General features: G+C 47.4%; 1 protein-coding gene across 2 annotated transcripts; it reads right to left on the bottom strand.

Annotated features, from left to right (window-relative positions):
• Nucleotides 1-4595: 4595 nt before the first annotated feature.
• tent5c (terminal nucleotidyltransferase 5C) lies at nt 4596-11046 on the bottom strand. Of its 2 annotated transcripts, XR_008693498.1 has the most exons (3): nt 10679-11046; nt 7285-9413; nt 4596-7151 (listed from the first exon to the last, which is right to left on the bottom strand). XR_008693498.1 is itself a non-coding variant. In XM_029136800.3 (2 exons), exon 2 carries the CDS (start codon nt 9389-9391, stop codon nt 8255-8257), a length of 1137 nt encoding a protein of 378 aa, XP_028992633.1. In that variant the 5' UTR covers nt 9392-9413; nt 10679-11046; the 3' UTR covers nt 4596-8254. The 2 variants fall into 2 exon arrangements, 1 of the variants encoding a protein (XP_028992633.1); XM_029136800.3 differs by having other exon boundaries at nt 4596-9413.
• Between the last annotated feature and the right edge of the window lie 4566 nt (nt 11047-15612).

Below are 15612 nucleotides of genomic sequence, written 5' to 3'. Positions count from 1 at the left end.
GAACCGACCTCTGCCCTTCGTCCGCCACACACTTTAATAGGACTCACTCACTCGGTCCAACTTGACTGGACCTTTAAACCCTGTTACCGACCTGCTCCGCTCAGAAACGGGCCGAACCGACGGACGGGAGGCAGGAGAACCCAGTCAATGATTTAATAAGTCAGACTCAGACTACGTCACACATCTGGGTCATGTAGCGACACAGATGCTACGCGAGCACAAATGTAACAGGTGAACGACGAACAGACAGAGGAACACGAAGGATCAAAGCACCGACCAACAACCAGACGCACGAGGAAGCGAGCCTTAAATAAACACAACAGGACACAGGTGGGTTTTTACCTCATAACTCATATTTTCATAACCTACAGCTTTCATGTTTGCCTGGAAGTGAGGCAGTACCGCTCTCAGCCTGTGGGGGCGCTGTTCGCTCACACACGGACGCGTGTGGCTGCAGCTCGCGCGCAGAGACGGAGTCCAGCCGCGACACGAACGCTGAGGATGTGCCTCAGGAACTGCGGTTCTCTGGGCACGTGCTTTACATAGACGGACGTGGAAGGCGCTGGAGGGGGATGCTGCAAGTGTTTCTGGGAAACCAAGCACCGGTGCGTGGACAGCTGCATGCGAATCTGCTGGTTTCTCTCTCTCTCTCTGTCTTCGCTCTCTGTTTCAGCCACAGGTCGCTCGCCCCTCACGCACCACCCATCACCTGTTTCTCGGCCCTCGGCGTCCTCTGTGTGTGTGTGTGTGTGTGTGGGGGGGGGGGGGGGGGGGGGTTCTGCTGATGTTTGCACAGCTTGCCCGGTTCCTCAGCAGGACGCACGTTTGCACAAGCTGCTCCACTTCTCTCCCCGCGTCTTTTTTAATCTTCATATGTTCCCGGCTGGGGGGGGGGGGGGGGGTCATCCATCTATAATGTTTTATCCAAAATACAATGTATTTCATCTTCTTGACTCCATTCTTAGTGCAATTTTACGAGAGTGAACTTGACCTGAGAGGCCTCTTGAAGATTTGGAGCTGTGTAAATCATGGACCGAGCTAAAGTGGAACACTAGCAGATCTACAGTATGTAAACAGCCCCTTTATTGCACAGTTTGTGGATTTAACGTTGTCCTGTTTGCAGCCATACACAGATTAAACTGATTTAAAAAAATAAAAATAAATATGAATAAATAATAATAAAATAAACTGATTAAACGGATCATTTGCAGCCTTGAATAACACACACACACACACACACACACACACACACACACACACACACACACTAAAGGACTTGTCCCTGTCAGCAGAATGTGGTGAGTCCTAAAACCCAGAAATGCATGAGCCTCGTTTGCTCCAAGGTCACAAGCGTCAGTGACATTTATCGCAGGTTTTTACAGCTCGTCTGAATGCGACGCTGCTTCTTTGTCTCGCTCCACGCGCTGGAGGCAGACGGCACCGTCTCCTGGTGCCTGATGAAGTGGCCGGTGAGCGTTTGCTGTGAACTCCGTGAGCTCTTTGCTGCCAGCAGTTCTTCTTCTCCCCCTGTTTATGCAAACAGAAAGCTTTTCAGTTTCAGGCGGTTTCGGCAGCTTCTCTGAGCTCCCGGCGCCGCTGCAGCTCTGAACAAACAGCTCTGAACAAGCCGCGCCGCTGCTGCTCTGCTGCTGCTCTGCTGCTCTGTTGCTGCTCTGTTGCTGCTCTGCTGCTCTGTTGCTGCTCTGCTGCTGCTGCTCTGCTGCTGCTCTGTTGCTGCTCTGCTGCTGCTCTGCTGCTGCTCTGTTGCTGCTGCTGCTGCTGCTCTGTTGCTGCTCTGTTGCTGCTGCTGCTGCTCTGCTGCTGCTCTGCTGCTGCTCTGCTGCTGCTGCTCTGTTGCTGCTCTGTTGCTGCTGCTGCTGCTGCTGCTCTGTTGCTGCTCTGTTGCTGCTCTGCTGCTGCTCTGCTGCTGCTCTGCTGCTGCTGCTCTGCTGCTGCTCTGTTGCTGCTCTGTTGCTGCTGCTGCTGCTCTGCTGCTGCTCTGCTGCTGCTCTGCTGCTGCTCTGCTGCTGCTGCTCTGTTGCTGCTCTGTTGCTGCTCTGTTGCTGCTCTGCTGCTGCTCTGTTGCTGCTCTGTTGCTGCTGCTGCTGCTGCTCTGCTGCTCGTGGACCCGTCTAGTTCACATCTCCCAGGTTCACGTCCTGTTCCTCTTCACGCAGCAGCTTCCTCCCACTGGCGGCTGGAAAGTTCCCCTGAAGCCTTCTTCTAATCTCATTCATTATCATATTCTCTTTTTCTAACAGCGTTTGTAAACGTCCGCTGTGGGTCCTTAACTTCACGTCACGCTGAGCAGCAGGTGAGATCCTGAGCTGAGCTGCAGCCTTTGCACCTTTCTGCATCTTGTTTTTAGGAAATGTAACGATGTTCAGACACCAAATCAACATCTGAACCTCTGTCCCACAAACGCCCAATGAATAAATTTCATTCGTGAATGACAGTTCAGGCTCCACTACACTCTGACGCTCACTGTCACATCACTATGATGCTGCACAGCTCAAGGCTGATGAGAAAATATGGATGGAAATGTGGAGAAACAAACAGGAGCAAATGCAAACAACTCCAACATCCACTGACTGAAAGAATGAGATGAGCATTCGATCCAGTTTATTCTACTTGAAGTAGATGGCGATGAGTTCACTTTCCAGTCACGACCTCTAGCTGGTTGAATCACATACTGTGTCTCTGTTTTCTTTAAATAAGGATTCTAACGTCCTGAGAACGACCTGCCAACACGCATCCCCGTCTGTGCTTCAGTTCACCTCATGAACCAGTAGAACACAGCACATAATCAGCAAAACCACCATCCCACAAAACAGATGCTATCACTGCCACAGCTCATTACTTTGGACTGTTTGCGTGGATGCTAATGAGGTTTCTACAGCCAAGCGCTAATTAATCTGTGCTAACCCTGAAACCCTGCAGAGTCCCACTGGAAACAGGCAGGAACACACAATATTAAAGCCTTTTCAACATTAATTACCGCACAAACGAGTTCCAGTGAGAGTGGGGGCAATAAAGTGTGCGGCGGCGGCGGCGACGCGGGTGTGAGCGAGGAGCAGCTGTAAAGCACTCACGGCTCATGAGGGTTTCTGAGCGCATCCTGCTCAAAGTGGATTCTGGTAATAAGCCATCATCCGCCCCACACATTCAAACAGCACAGCACCACCGGCTCCGTAGACACGTCTGGAGCTGCACTTGAATCCTGACTTCTCTTTCAGTCGCACGTAATTAAACAACATACCTGCACACGCGTTAATGCTCAGACTCTGTACTGGTTTAAACCTAAATGATACAGAGGAACAGACCTGGTGTCTCAGGAAGCATGTTTCACATATTGTGGGTGTCTGCACAAACCACCGGCTTCATATAAATAGATGACAGATAAATTTAGGTGCCATAAAGGTGAGTGAGAGTTTGAGTTAAAGGCTAAATATAGAGAAAGTACATGGCCTGTCATCAGTTTGGCCCAGATGTGTCTGTAAACTGCAAGGCCCTGAACAGAACCTCACCAGAACCTCTGTCTGGATCAGTTGCTGAGATCACATAAAACAAGTCTCAGACCTGAGCTGCCGTCAGTCAGGGCTGGATGTGACGGCAGCTCCATTGTCTCACACTCTTGCATCAGCGTTTCACTAAAATCACGTGGGAGGTTAATGCAGCTCATTAAGAGCCGAGGGTCTGAACACAGCGAAGGAAGAAAAGGTTGAGTTGAGACGAGAGCTTGAGCCTTTCTATGTCATGGAAAATAAAATTGTATCGTATGCATGAAGCCTTTATTCACATGAACCCAAAGGACAGTGGAGGAGGAGAGACAAGGCTGAGTGACTTTATTAAAGGTTAACAGTCCATGAAGCCGAGTGGAAAACGGCTGCGTCACATAAAACTACGCGGTGACTCACCTGCAGGTACGGCCCTGCATTTTATGAATGGAGAATCGGCTTCCTGTCTACGTGGAAAATGAGACGCGAGTTTCACGGGCCTGAATCAGAGGACGAGGAGCCGACCACAAACACAGCTCATGGTCCCTCTGGCGGCTGTGGGGCCGCGCTTTGAGGCTAAACACCACGTCCACGTTGTCATTATCCAATGAAAGCTGTGGCACATGCAGCGTTTTCCACTGGGCCGCTGCTGCTCTGAAGTGGACCGGTCTCCCCACGAACTGCTGCACAGGGAGACGGAAAACATGCACCGTTAACTTCACCGAGACGCAGTCAAGACGGCGATAACGTGGTGAAAGCACGAATACAGTATGTTCTACTAAACACAACCACTAAGAGGAAACATAATTTAGGTAGGTAATCTGTACTTTGACCCTTTAACGTCTTGTTGTGATGATACTTCACTGGATCATTTACTGTCGGGTGCTTGTTGCTGGAATCGACACCCCAGACGTTTCTCCTGTGTCATCCTGACTCGGCAAAGCCCTTTAGTCAACTACAAACTACCACCAGTGACTTGGCAGAAGTCACTGGGCTCCGACAGTAGAGTGTGTTTGAAATGAAGTAACCAGACCTGAATGAGATGCAGGAGTTCAGCAGTAGGATTAAAGCATAAAAAGGTCCAAACGCAAGAATTAGTTGCATTTAATACTCTTTATTTCCTCTTCAAACACATTTTCCTGATGTACATACACATTTCCATTCAAAGGAAAAACTAAAGTGAGGTAAAAGTGCTGAAAAATGAAATAGTACAATGGTTTTTACCATCAAAGTCATTGTCACAATCACAAAGCTGACAAAAAAGCTCTTTTGCATCAACTATTTCAAAAAAATATATAGTGCGACCAAGTTCATATTTCCCCCACTTTTTAAATTTAACCCCACACATCCGTTCATACACACATGCAAACAAGCACACACACACCACCACACAAACGTAAACAAATCTGCTGCAAAAAAAAAAAAAAAAAAAAAAAATTACAACTCTATGAAAGTGCAGGAGAGCTTAAAGCCTCAATGACACTTCATATGGTTTAAGACTTGCACTTTACGCAAGCTTAACCACTACATATCTGATCCTCCGTTCTCTGCACCCTCCTCAGCAAAACAACATACATATACAGGTGCCATAAACACACTGTACTAATACAAAGGCTCAAAGGTGAGGCGAGCGAGAGAAGCAACAGGATGAACAGTGATAAGTTTACAGCAGAAAAATAAAAGTGGGGGATAGAAAAAACAAAAAAGCAAAATACACTTCATTTCTCTTATCTCACATCATCCTCCACAAACATCTGACCTGACGAAAGGAGATTCAGCACAAGCCCCGAAGGTAAAGCTTTTATCGACAGGCGTGAGTTTTCAGTCGTCAGGGGAGAAATGCCATGATAACCGTAAACCCATTCAATTGGAGGGTGGACACAAAGTAAACTAAGCCAAAGGTTCCATTCCAGAGGCAGATCTGCTGCCTTCTTTGACATGGCCTGCAGCAAAGCTTTACAGGCAACGCCAACAAGAGACCTGAGACGAGTCCTCACCACGCTCAGCACAAAAAGCTCTGATGAACTAATAGAGCAGGTCATTACATTGACGTTGGTCAACAGAGCTCATGGGACAGTTGGAGCTAGAGAGTTGAACCCAGCTGTTGGCAGTGAACGGTGGGAGGACTGCTCAGAGTGGAGCTAAGGTTTCAAGGACCGGTGCTGCCATCAGGCCTGAGCTGAAGTCTGCTGTGACCACCTTCAGACATGATTTATGCTAATGAGAAGCTGTGGGCTGAGTAAGAAGGAGAGTCCAGGTTACAACCAGTACAGAGGGAGGAAGAGACCAAATGAAGGTAACGGGAGGAGACGTCTCGATGTCTGAACAGACTGCAATGATCCCCCCTTAAAAATAAAAGGGACAAAACAACACAAAAACACACTGTCCCTGAGAAGCAGCTCAACTCCCTCAAATGGACAACGTTTGCTTGTTCACACTCCTCTCAGGCGGCTGGGTTTGGAGTTATTCAAAGCGCTTCTGTCCAGCTACAGTATGGCTCGTCAGTGCACTTCAGGTGTTGCTTTGGTTTCGGTTGGGCAGGACTGCTGCTGCTGCTGCTTAGAGCAGGAGCGGCCGCAGCGCCAGGCAGTCCTTCAAATTTAGAGAACATCAGAGTTGATCAACAGTTTAAATTCAAGAAGGCATGGAGGCAGGACTGAAGTCAGGATGGCTGCCAGCGACGAGAAGGATCAAACTGGTGATAAAGGCAAAGCAGAGTAAAAATGGCAGGAATGGCTCCACAGAAAAATGGATTGGGACTTCAGTTAACAGAAAAACTGAGGAAAAAATGAAAGTTCATTCTGAGAAAATGCATTTTACAATGATGCTAGTCTTGTATCAAGTACGTTTCACAGGGTTTGAAGGGACAGAAACACAAGTTTTTGGTAACCCTTTCCTTCCTGATCGCCATTAAAAATAAACCTTTAAAAAAGCTGCTGCTCTCCATAAGGCACTTGAGTTGCTGGTTGTAAAGCAGACTTTGGTCCGGAGACAAACTGTGGCACTTCTGTTGTCTGTTGTTAAAGGCCGAGGCGGTTCCAGTACCAAAGCTCAGCACTACACGCCCTGACCCGGGGTGCGACCCGCAGATAGAGGCCAGGCTGACCTTCCTGACTGCTCGCCAGCCGGCCAGATAAGAGGAGCTCCTGGTTATCGGTTCGAAACACGGGCTGCAGTGAGACAGGCAGCAGAGGAAACGCAGGGAGGGTTTCTAAGGAACGGAGGGTGAGGCAAGGTTAATACACAGCAGCTGCCACTTACGTAATACGTTTAAGAGCAACTTTCCTCTGAAATGTGGCGACGGTGAAAGGGACAGAAGACGAGTCCCATCTGCTAGTAATACCACACTGCAAATGCTTCAAATTAACAGCTAATAATATGCACGATAGAAATAGAAATTCACTGGGTTTGAATCTGCCACTGCTGCTCACGTCAGGCGGAGCGTCCCTGATGGGGAGTGGTGTCCCTGCAGCAGACACGCTGGCATTTCTCAGAACATGCCAGTCACGCGCGCTGCCGTCTGTACTCATGCCCACAAAAGGGGTCCAGACACTGCACGGTCCCAAAGGAGAGGGCAGGAAGTGAATCTGCAACACATGTAAGGTGGCAGGCCGGCTGCTGCAGCCATCCCCAGTTCCTCGCTGACAGTACCTCCTCCAGGAAAAAAAAAAAGAAAAGATAATTATAGATGTCCTGCAGCTCGGGAGCTGCGTCAGGGGAGGATCTCATTACAGGGCTGCTGCTGTCAAGCCTACAATGGTTGTGAGGGACGACCCTGCAGGCTTACCAAGTGCTCCTTTTAAGGGAAGGGACATCCAGTCAGCCTGTAGCTCCAGGATTCCCAGCCAGCCCTCGCTCCCAGCTCCGGTCCAGGCCCGTCAATCAGCCTCCCACAATATTCAGTGTTGTGATGGAGGCTGGCGAAGCTTTAGATGCCATTTAAACAGGGAATAAGTCCTCAGACACAGAGGAGCCCAGCCACTAACAGACTGCACGGTTCCACTCAAACACAGGGCTGTGGAAAGTGGACAAAGGGGAAATCGCCCTGATTCAGTGATAAATAAAAAATAAAACCACACAAATTGGAGGCACTGCCAGCAAATAATGAAGAGCATGAATGTCTCAAAGAGACATTTAGATTTGAAAATAATTAAAAAACAAATTGACTCCTCGTCATATGACCCAATGTTCTCAGTGTACCACCTTTCTTTCCTCAATAGTGATGTAAACATTCTAACACCGGTGCTCTTTTTTTGGGTCGTCACCTATTTTACCCCTTTACCCAATAATACGAATTTTTCATATTTTATGCTTTTTTTCTGCCTTTTAACGTTTTTCTTTCTTTCCAATCACAGGAGAAAAAAAAATAAATTTGAGGCTATAACATTTCCTTATTTCTTTTCTTCAACAAAATAGCCTGTACTTAATTATTGGGGGGTAAACCTGGAGGACAAGGCACAACACAACTCCATTAAGAATAAGGTTGATACAGAAAACAACAAAAAAGAAAAATCTAAACACTTAAAAATGTCACTTTCTAATCAATGACCTTGACACCTCTGTAGATAAGGAATGAGAAAGGATTCCAAAAAACAAAGCAAAACACTTTTCCACTTAAATATAATTGTGCCTTGAGAGGAACATTGCATTTATTGCCTCTATACTCTTTTTTTTGGCATTTTTTAAATATTCCTTCTCTCTTCTCATAAGCAGCATCAGTGGTGCCCTCTTGTACATCCTTCCACCTGTGTGTGTTTTCAGTTACATGGCAGCCATGTTGGAATGTTCTGGTTGGCCACATAGTAGTTGCTGAAGTTGTGGTCGCGGACATAGGGCGCCGGCTGGTAGTAGCAGGTGACGCAGGACGCGTCTGGGATAGCGTTTTGCTCCGCCAGCACTCGGAAGGCCATCAGCGAGATGAGGTGGAGCGTCTGCCGGCGCTCGTGGCCCATGAGGCACACGGTGCTCTCGTTCACCACTCGCCGCAGGATCATGAGGTAGTCGTACTTGCTCTTCTCCTCGCCGATGAAGTGGCTCTGGAGGTAGGCCTCCACCTTACGCTGCTGCTCGCCGATGTCGGGGAAGTCAATAAAGAAACGCGAACACATGTAGCGCTCCAGCCCCTTGAACTCCTCCTCGCTGGAGGGCTGGAAGTCCCGGACCAGCAGGTTGCAGTATTTCAGCAGGCCTCCGCCTCGGATCTCCTCGGGCCGCTTGGTGGCGATGAGCTTATTCCGCAGGTGGCTCAGTGCCATGCTGAAGTCCCCGTACATGCTCTCGCCATGCACGACAGGGTGAGAGGTCTCTGTCATGGGCGACTGTGCCACCTCATAGAAGGCGAGCACCGAGTCCAGGAAAATCTGAAACGAGTCCACGCTGAACTCAAACTGCCGGCGTATTGAGTCCACGAACTTCAGCTCCACATTGCGGCCATTATTGTTGGAGAGGGAGATGAGGCTCCAGCGGTCCTGCTCCGTGTTGACCTTGACCAGCTTCTGGACGTAAGCCTCTTTGAGAGTCATGGCTGTAATTTTCTCCTTGTTCACACCCTCAGGCAGAAAGTCCAGCAGGGTACCCAGCACCACGTCCTTGATGAGCCTGAACTCCGCCTCATGTGGCAGGTCCACCCTGAAGATGACGTCCAGATCCTTGTAGCTCCAGCCCATGTCCTGCACCAGCACGTGGCTGGCTGTGGAGCCGTTGAGCCGCACGTCCTTTACCTGGATGCCGCTCGACTCGAGTCGGGAGCGCACCCGTGCCACGATGTCCTTCAGCCGCACCTCTAGGGTCGGGAAGTTGCCACGTCCGTGAACCGGCACGGCCTCCGACAAGACTTCATCAAGTCGGCTCACTTGTTCCCAGGTCAGGACACTCATTGATTCCTCGGTATCCATCTTCTCACAAAGTTCAGAGTAACTGAGATGGTAGAAGTGGAAAAAAAAAAAAAAAGAAAGTTGGTTAGCTACAGCCATTGCATGACACATCACAAAGTAATCAACACAACATATGTCAACCCCTGAACATTTCCTCATCACTGATCACTACAATTGACTAAAACAAGCATTTTAAGAGCAACGAGTACTTCCTGTCACAGTACATTATTTTATATGATATTTTCACAAATGGTGCCTCTGTGTGGAGATGTTCCGTTTATTCAGTTGAGCTCCCTCTAGAAGGTGTGCGTTCAGTTTCAGAGCACTCAAACACCACAGCTTTGGACTTTGCTGTGACTATAAACAGGCAGCTACTTTTTTTTTTTAATTGTTTTTTTTTAAACCACTGTTTATTTATTTTTAATATTTCACTTCACAGCAGAGAAAGCCCAAATTGAAAATTTCAATTTTTATTGTTTCCAAACCAAAATATTTCAATTACATTTTTTTTGTTCTCTTCTATCGAGCAGCTCGGCGGTGACTAATGAAGTCCAGTATCAAGAAAACTGTAATAAATTAGGTAAATTTAATAACTTTAATAACAGCCTCATCTCTTGAACATCCCACGACGGTGTACCGGAACCATCAGCGTGAGGGGACGAGCGCTGCAGAATGCCAGCACGAGACAAGCTGCTGGGACTAAAAGGACAGAGCGCGTGAGGTTTCTAGAAAAAGCTCAGCGCACGAGCCTGGCTTTTATTCCAGAACCGCTGAGAGACAAACACCGAGGTTGCCTCCAGCGCCCCGGAGCTGCCGGTTCGGGGCCGGCTGTCTGTCCGAACACACCACCCGCCACACGTCCACGCTGGAGCACATCGCGTGTGCTCGCCTCTCGGCACCAAAACGAGCAGTAGCGACGGCTCGGTTCGGATAACGTCGCCAGTCTAGAGTTACCACGCAAGAGCATCTAATGGAGAAGCGTTTTAAGAGCACAAACTTTAGCTAAAGTAGCTAACGTACCATTATCGCTACGCTAGCTACTTGTCTTTAGCGTCAGGCTGCGACTTTATATCAACCCATTTGGCGACAAATCTGTATATTCAGCAAAGTTCTGCCCACAACTTCAGAACATCGAGAAAAACCGACCTGGACTTTAGATAAATTGTCCTGAGCAACATAGTGTTAAATAAGTTCTGATTCGGGTACATCTAGAAATATCTAATGAAACATTAACAAAGTACTTCTTTAGCAACGTAGTTAGTTAACCAACACTAAAACAGATCATATATAGATGAAAGGAGTACGTACATTTCCAAAGGCGTGCTCTGAAAGCATTCAAAGTCCCAAAAAGAAGATGTTAATCGGGAGTCCGCACAGACGCCTCTTCATAATCCACCGGCCGAGAAGGAGACGCACTCTGAGCTCACAAGTCACTGTTTGAACCGCTGCGTTCGCCTGACAAGCGGCTCTTTTTATATGGCCACAGTACGACCCACGGACAAAGGTGTACTTCCGTGACACGAAGCAGTCCCTCTGCTTCTGTGGCCCCGTGTGCACCTCTGCGGTGTTCAACGCACCCTAAACTTAGAAAACAACGCTTCCTTTTTAAATTCTGCCCAAAGTCCAGCATCTATTGTCCGAAGGTACACAAAAATAATATCGTTTAAAATCGTACTAATGCGCCGAGCGAGGAATCTTATTGGTCGACGAGGTTTTGGCGTTGCCAAGTAACCAGGAGCGTCTCTAGGCAGGCGGCGACTCAAGTTACTGTACGTCACGTTTGTTCGCTTGCATTTTACAATATTTGCGTTACAAAAAATGCGTTCCAGTCGTGGTTTTGTTGAGTCAACTGTATCGACGATTATAGACATAAAAATAATTATTTCTTTTGAAGAATTTCTGAATCTGTCGAAAAGGTGATGATATTATGAGGTAACAATGGGTGATGGAGTTTTATCATAGCGCATTACTGAAAAATGTGGTTTTAACATTTCAGCCCTTATTTTAAATAAATGGCAGACATTTATTATTTCCTTAATATAATGCACTGTAAAATTGCTACACAATTCCAATTTTTATTTCTGTTTCCATCTCAATGTGAACGTCTGTCTTTTAGTTTACTGTGCCTCAATTTCTCCTTTCAGTATTTCACATTTAAAACTCAAAAACGGAAATATATTTCGAAGCATATCACTAATTATAACCTGTTAAGAAAATACAAATTGATGAATAATACAGTTTTGTGATTAAGCCAGGCAAAAGACAATCAATAGCATTTATTTAAACAAGGTGACAGACAAACCACCACTGGGTATGGAACAAATGAACAAACTATGGACTATTTTGAATACCATCTTGAAACTAGATAATAGCAAAATGTCAGAGCTTTTATTTTAACACCACTGATTTGTTTCTCAGTGCGTATAAGCGTAGTGGTTCTGAAAAGTCCGTCTGCTGAACATCCTCTTTCTTGGGTGGAAGCCACAGAAGCAGCAGGAGAAACTCTCGTCTTACTTTCCATGGAAGGAAGTTCACTATTCAGTCACTTCGCCGGAATGCAAAAACACAATACACATAGTTTACACATTTTGCTGTCAAACTCCCCTGTGATGCACCCAGCGAGGCGCTAGTCCATCACTGGGCCAAAACGATTCTTTGGAAAGTAGAACACGCAGCACAGAATCCCCCACATGCACCATGCGCTGCTGTGTGAAAGGAACCAAACTGTTGTGAGCCTTAGGTTCTTGCAACAGAGACCTTTTTTTCTCGATGGTGTCAGTTGTGGGAAAATGGGGAGGCGAAATACAACCAGTGTTGTGTAGTTGCGGTTTTAGTCATGTGTGATGTGCGGGGGAGCCCCTGGGGAAACGGGTTGTAAATGTCCTGTCACTGAGTCAGCAGCAGCACTGACAGGAAAGAAGCAGGTTGAAATAGGGGATTACCTTGCTCAGAGTGGGTTTCTCTGCATCACAGCCTCACTTTAAGCCTGAAGGTCACAGACGTCATCAAGCACAGAAATCAAAAGCTCACATGGATCCTGACCAACATCTGCACAGTGTCATCTGAGCTGGATTTGTTACAGTTGTGGTGTATGAGGTGACAAGGTCAAATTAATTGCAATCCAAACAAGAATTTAAGGCATATTTCAGATAGTGTCATAATACTGTAGCATGTGAACCCTGAGGAGCGTTATCTCAGTCCATAGGGGAATTTATGTTGTTCAACTGTTGATTTGTAGAAGAAGAGGAGAAGTGTGATGTGTGTGTTTGCTGTCGTAAATAAGACCAAAAGCAGCAGATTGTGAGGGGCCTGTGTTCACCTCAAGCCCTCAAAATGCTAAACCAGCCAGTTTACAAGTTCACAACCCAAAGTGGACAGTGGACTGAGTAGCAGAGGGGATAGCGTCATGTAAAGTTGGTAATAAAGGCACGTACACCATCAAATCACAAGAAAACCTTGAATAGCTCATGCCTAACTATGCGTCCAGCAGTTACACACACCCTCTGTACAAACCATTACTGTAAATCTACTGGAGCCCAGAAGATGAAGTTATTAGTTTAATGGCTTCCAGTGAGCGTGGAAGTGGAATGGACCGACCCGGCCAGCGCTAAAAACGGTCCAGGAGGAGTGTGTACAAGCAAGATGGGACCCGAGATTAAGGTTCATATGAAGGTTGATTCTGAAGAAATGAGCCCACAGCTAAAGCTCATACATCTCAAAACATCCCAGGAAGTTCCCAGTTCAGCAATCTGGTGACAACGCTACAGTCTGGACACTGTATTCAGCAGGTTGCCACGATGAAGTCCTAATGACTCGCTGGCAAATAAAAAAAAACTGCACAACAGAGTTTTAACCGCACTTCCTCAAGTAACACAAACACAGAGTCAGGCAGGATGTGTGTGTGTGTGTGTGTGTGTGTGTGTGTGTGTGTGTGTGAGAGCTGGCCGGTTCCAGTAAAGACGACTCTCGCCGTTTGGACGTCACATCTGTAACCAGATCTGTTTGCTGGAGGATTCCTGTTGCACATGCAAAGCTCGTATTGAATGAACATATTCCTGCTGCTGTGCATCAGGCAGCGCTTTGTCTCAGACGGCGAGTGTGCAAAGCGGCGGCGGCGCGTTGCTGATGAACGGCAGCGGCTGCTGTGGTTCAGTGGCGCTCCTTCCACCTGATCCCGTGCGCGTTGGTCCTGTGGTGCAGCTGCAGCGCTGCCATCTGAGGAGTGACTCAGTGTGTCCAGGCCACGCACGGCTGGGCAGCAGCGGCCATTAACACATTAAACACACACCGAGACACACGATCACATCATTTGATCATTTGCATGTAAATGGCTGCACGTATTGTGCCCGTGTGAGCAAACACACGAGAGCATCTCGGTTTTCACCATGTCCACGACCAAAACACGTGCTAACCTTTTCTGAATGACTCAGGCTGACGTTAAAAGCGTCATTTAGCCGTCGCTTATCTCAGGGTGCATTCATTTCTCCATTTATGATGCTCCAGCCTCCAGGTAAAAGCAGCTCCACCTCCTACTCCGGCTCTTATGTGCTGATTTATGTCGCCGGCAGAATCACTTACTGTAGCAAATTATTTATTATGAGAACAAGTAAATGCTTGAACAAAGGAGGCTCTCCTGCAACACGACCTAAAGTGTTTGTAGAGGAGTCTGTGAAACATGTTAACTCACTAGTGGAGTTTGGACTGACTGCACATTGTCCAAACCCACAGAGTGAAACGCCACTGGTTTCCCGACACAGCAAATTATTAAGCCCTAAAACGTCACAGTGAGGGAGACGCTCCGCTGCCAGACGTGTGTGGAGTGATGAGTGAAAACCAGCAGGAAAGCCGTTAATGGTCCCAGTGCATGTTACTGGTATTCAGAGCAAGCAGTGTAGTGTTTACTGCAGCAACAACCCATTTTCACAACATCATCCGTCACAGTGTTGGATCTGTTAGAAGAGACTGACTCACCATGTTCGAAACGCATGCCAGTGGAGCACAGAAGTGCAGGTGTCCTCTCATCTACGCTGCTATCTGAGGTTATAGCAAAAATGGGATGATTAGTATCAGGGGAACACACAGATACAACATACAAAGCCTGAGTGATGAGCTGTAACTAGCTCAGAGAGCAGTTATCCCTGACCTCGCAGTCTGTCAGAAGAATTTAACTTGATTTTCCCGGGAAAACGACAATTCCAAACCTACAGCCAAAGCTCGATCTCGCTGTGGAGCAGCCTGGCCTCAGATCAGCAGGGAACCTGGAACTGCGTCTGAACCTGAAACAGCCTGTTCACAATCCCTGGGAAGCGACAGAGCACAGCTGGAGCAGATTCCAGATGTGCAGAGCAGACTGAGGCAGATCCACAGGATCACATGGAGGCGAATCATTATCCACCGAGATGCCTCCAGTGAAAAGCACCCACACGTCATCACACGCTCTGCTGTCATTTACCGTCACATGCTGCTAATGTGTGTTGACGTTCTTGTGAGCAGCTGCAACCATTTCAGAAATGTGCGATTATATCACAACTAAAACAAAGATGTGTTGATATGGAGTCTGAGGAGACGAGAAATGAAATGCACTTCAGAAGAATATGTTGACATGGTACCTATTCGTATCAGCCGCTGTAGATTCCAGCCTAAAAATAAGCCTGCGTGGAAAAATACAACCGCATCCAAAACAGCATGCGCCAATAACACGTTTTCACTTTCAAAACAACTTAAAGATCTGCAGATGTTCAAAAGGGGTTTGTGGTCGGTGATTGAGACAACAAAGCTTAAACATGAGGACAGTTGTGTTTTCTGCTCCCATTTAACCATGGACCCATGGACTTCCAGCAGCGCCTCCGTCTCTGCACACACTGAGGCCATTTGTCTTCAGCTGCTCCCAGGCCAACCAAAACAAGGTTATGAGTAATTTGATAAACAGAGCAGCTGCGTTTCAGCAGGATGAAATATCTGAAAACCAGCCTTGGTGCGTTAACGTGAGCGCGTCGTAATGACACGTGGGGACCTGGTGAGTCTGACTGCAAACAAAACAGGGCCACAGATGCAGCCGGCGTTACGTACGACAGATGATGAGGGAGGACTCGCGTCTGAGGCCTGAGAAACCATCTGCTGCTTTTTCAGTGACAACTGAAGTGTGTGCTAAATGTCACAGTGCCACTGATACAGTACGTTGACTGCAGGAGGACCAGGATAATGCCCGAAACTCCAGTCCTAGTCCTAAACCTCAGTCCAAG

Source organism: Betta splendens, chromosome 21 (genome assembly GCF_900634795.4).
Source record: "Betta splendens chromosome 21, fBetSpl5.4, whole genome shotgun sequence".
NCBI classification, from domain to species: Eukaryota; Metazoa; Chordata; class Actinopteri; order Anabantiformes; family Osphronemidae; genus Betta; species Betta splendens.
This window is presented reverse-complemented; position numbering and strand designations above follow the sequence as displayed.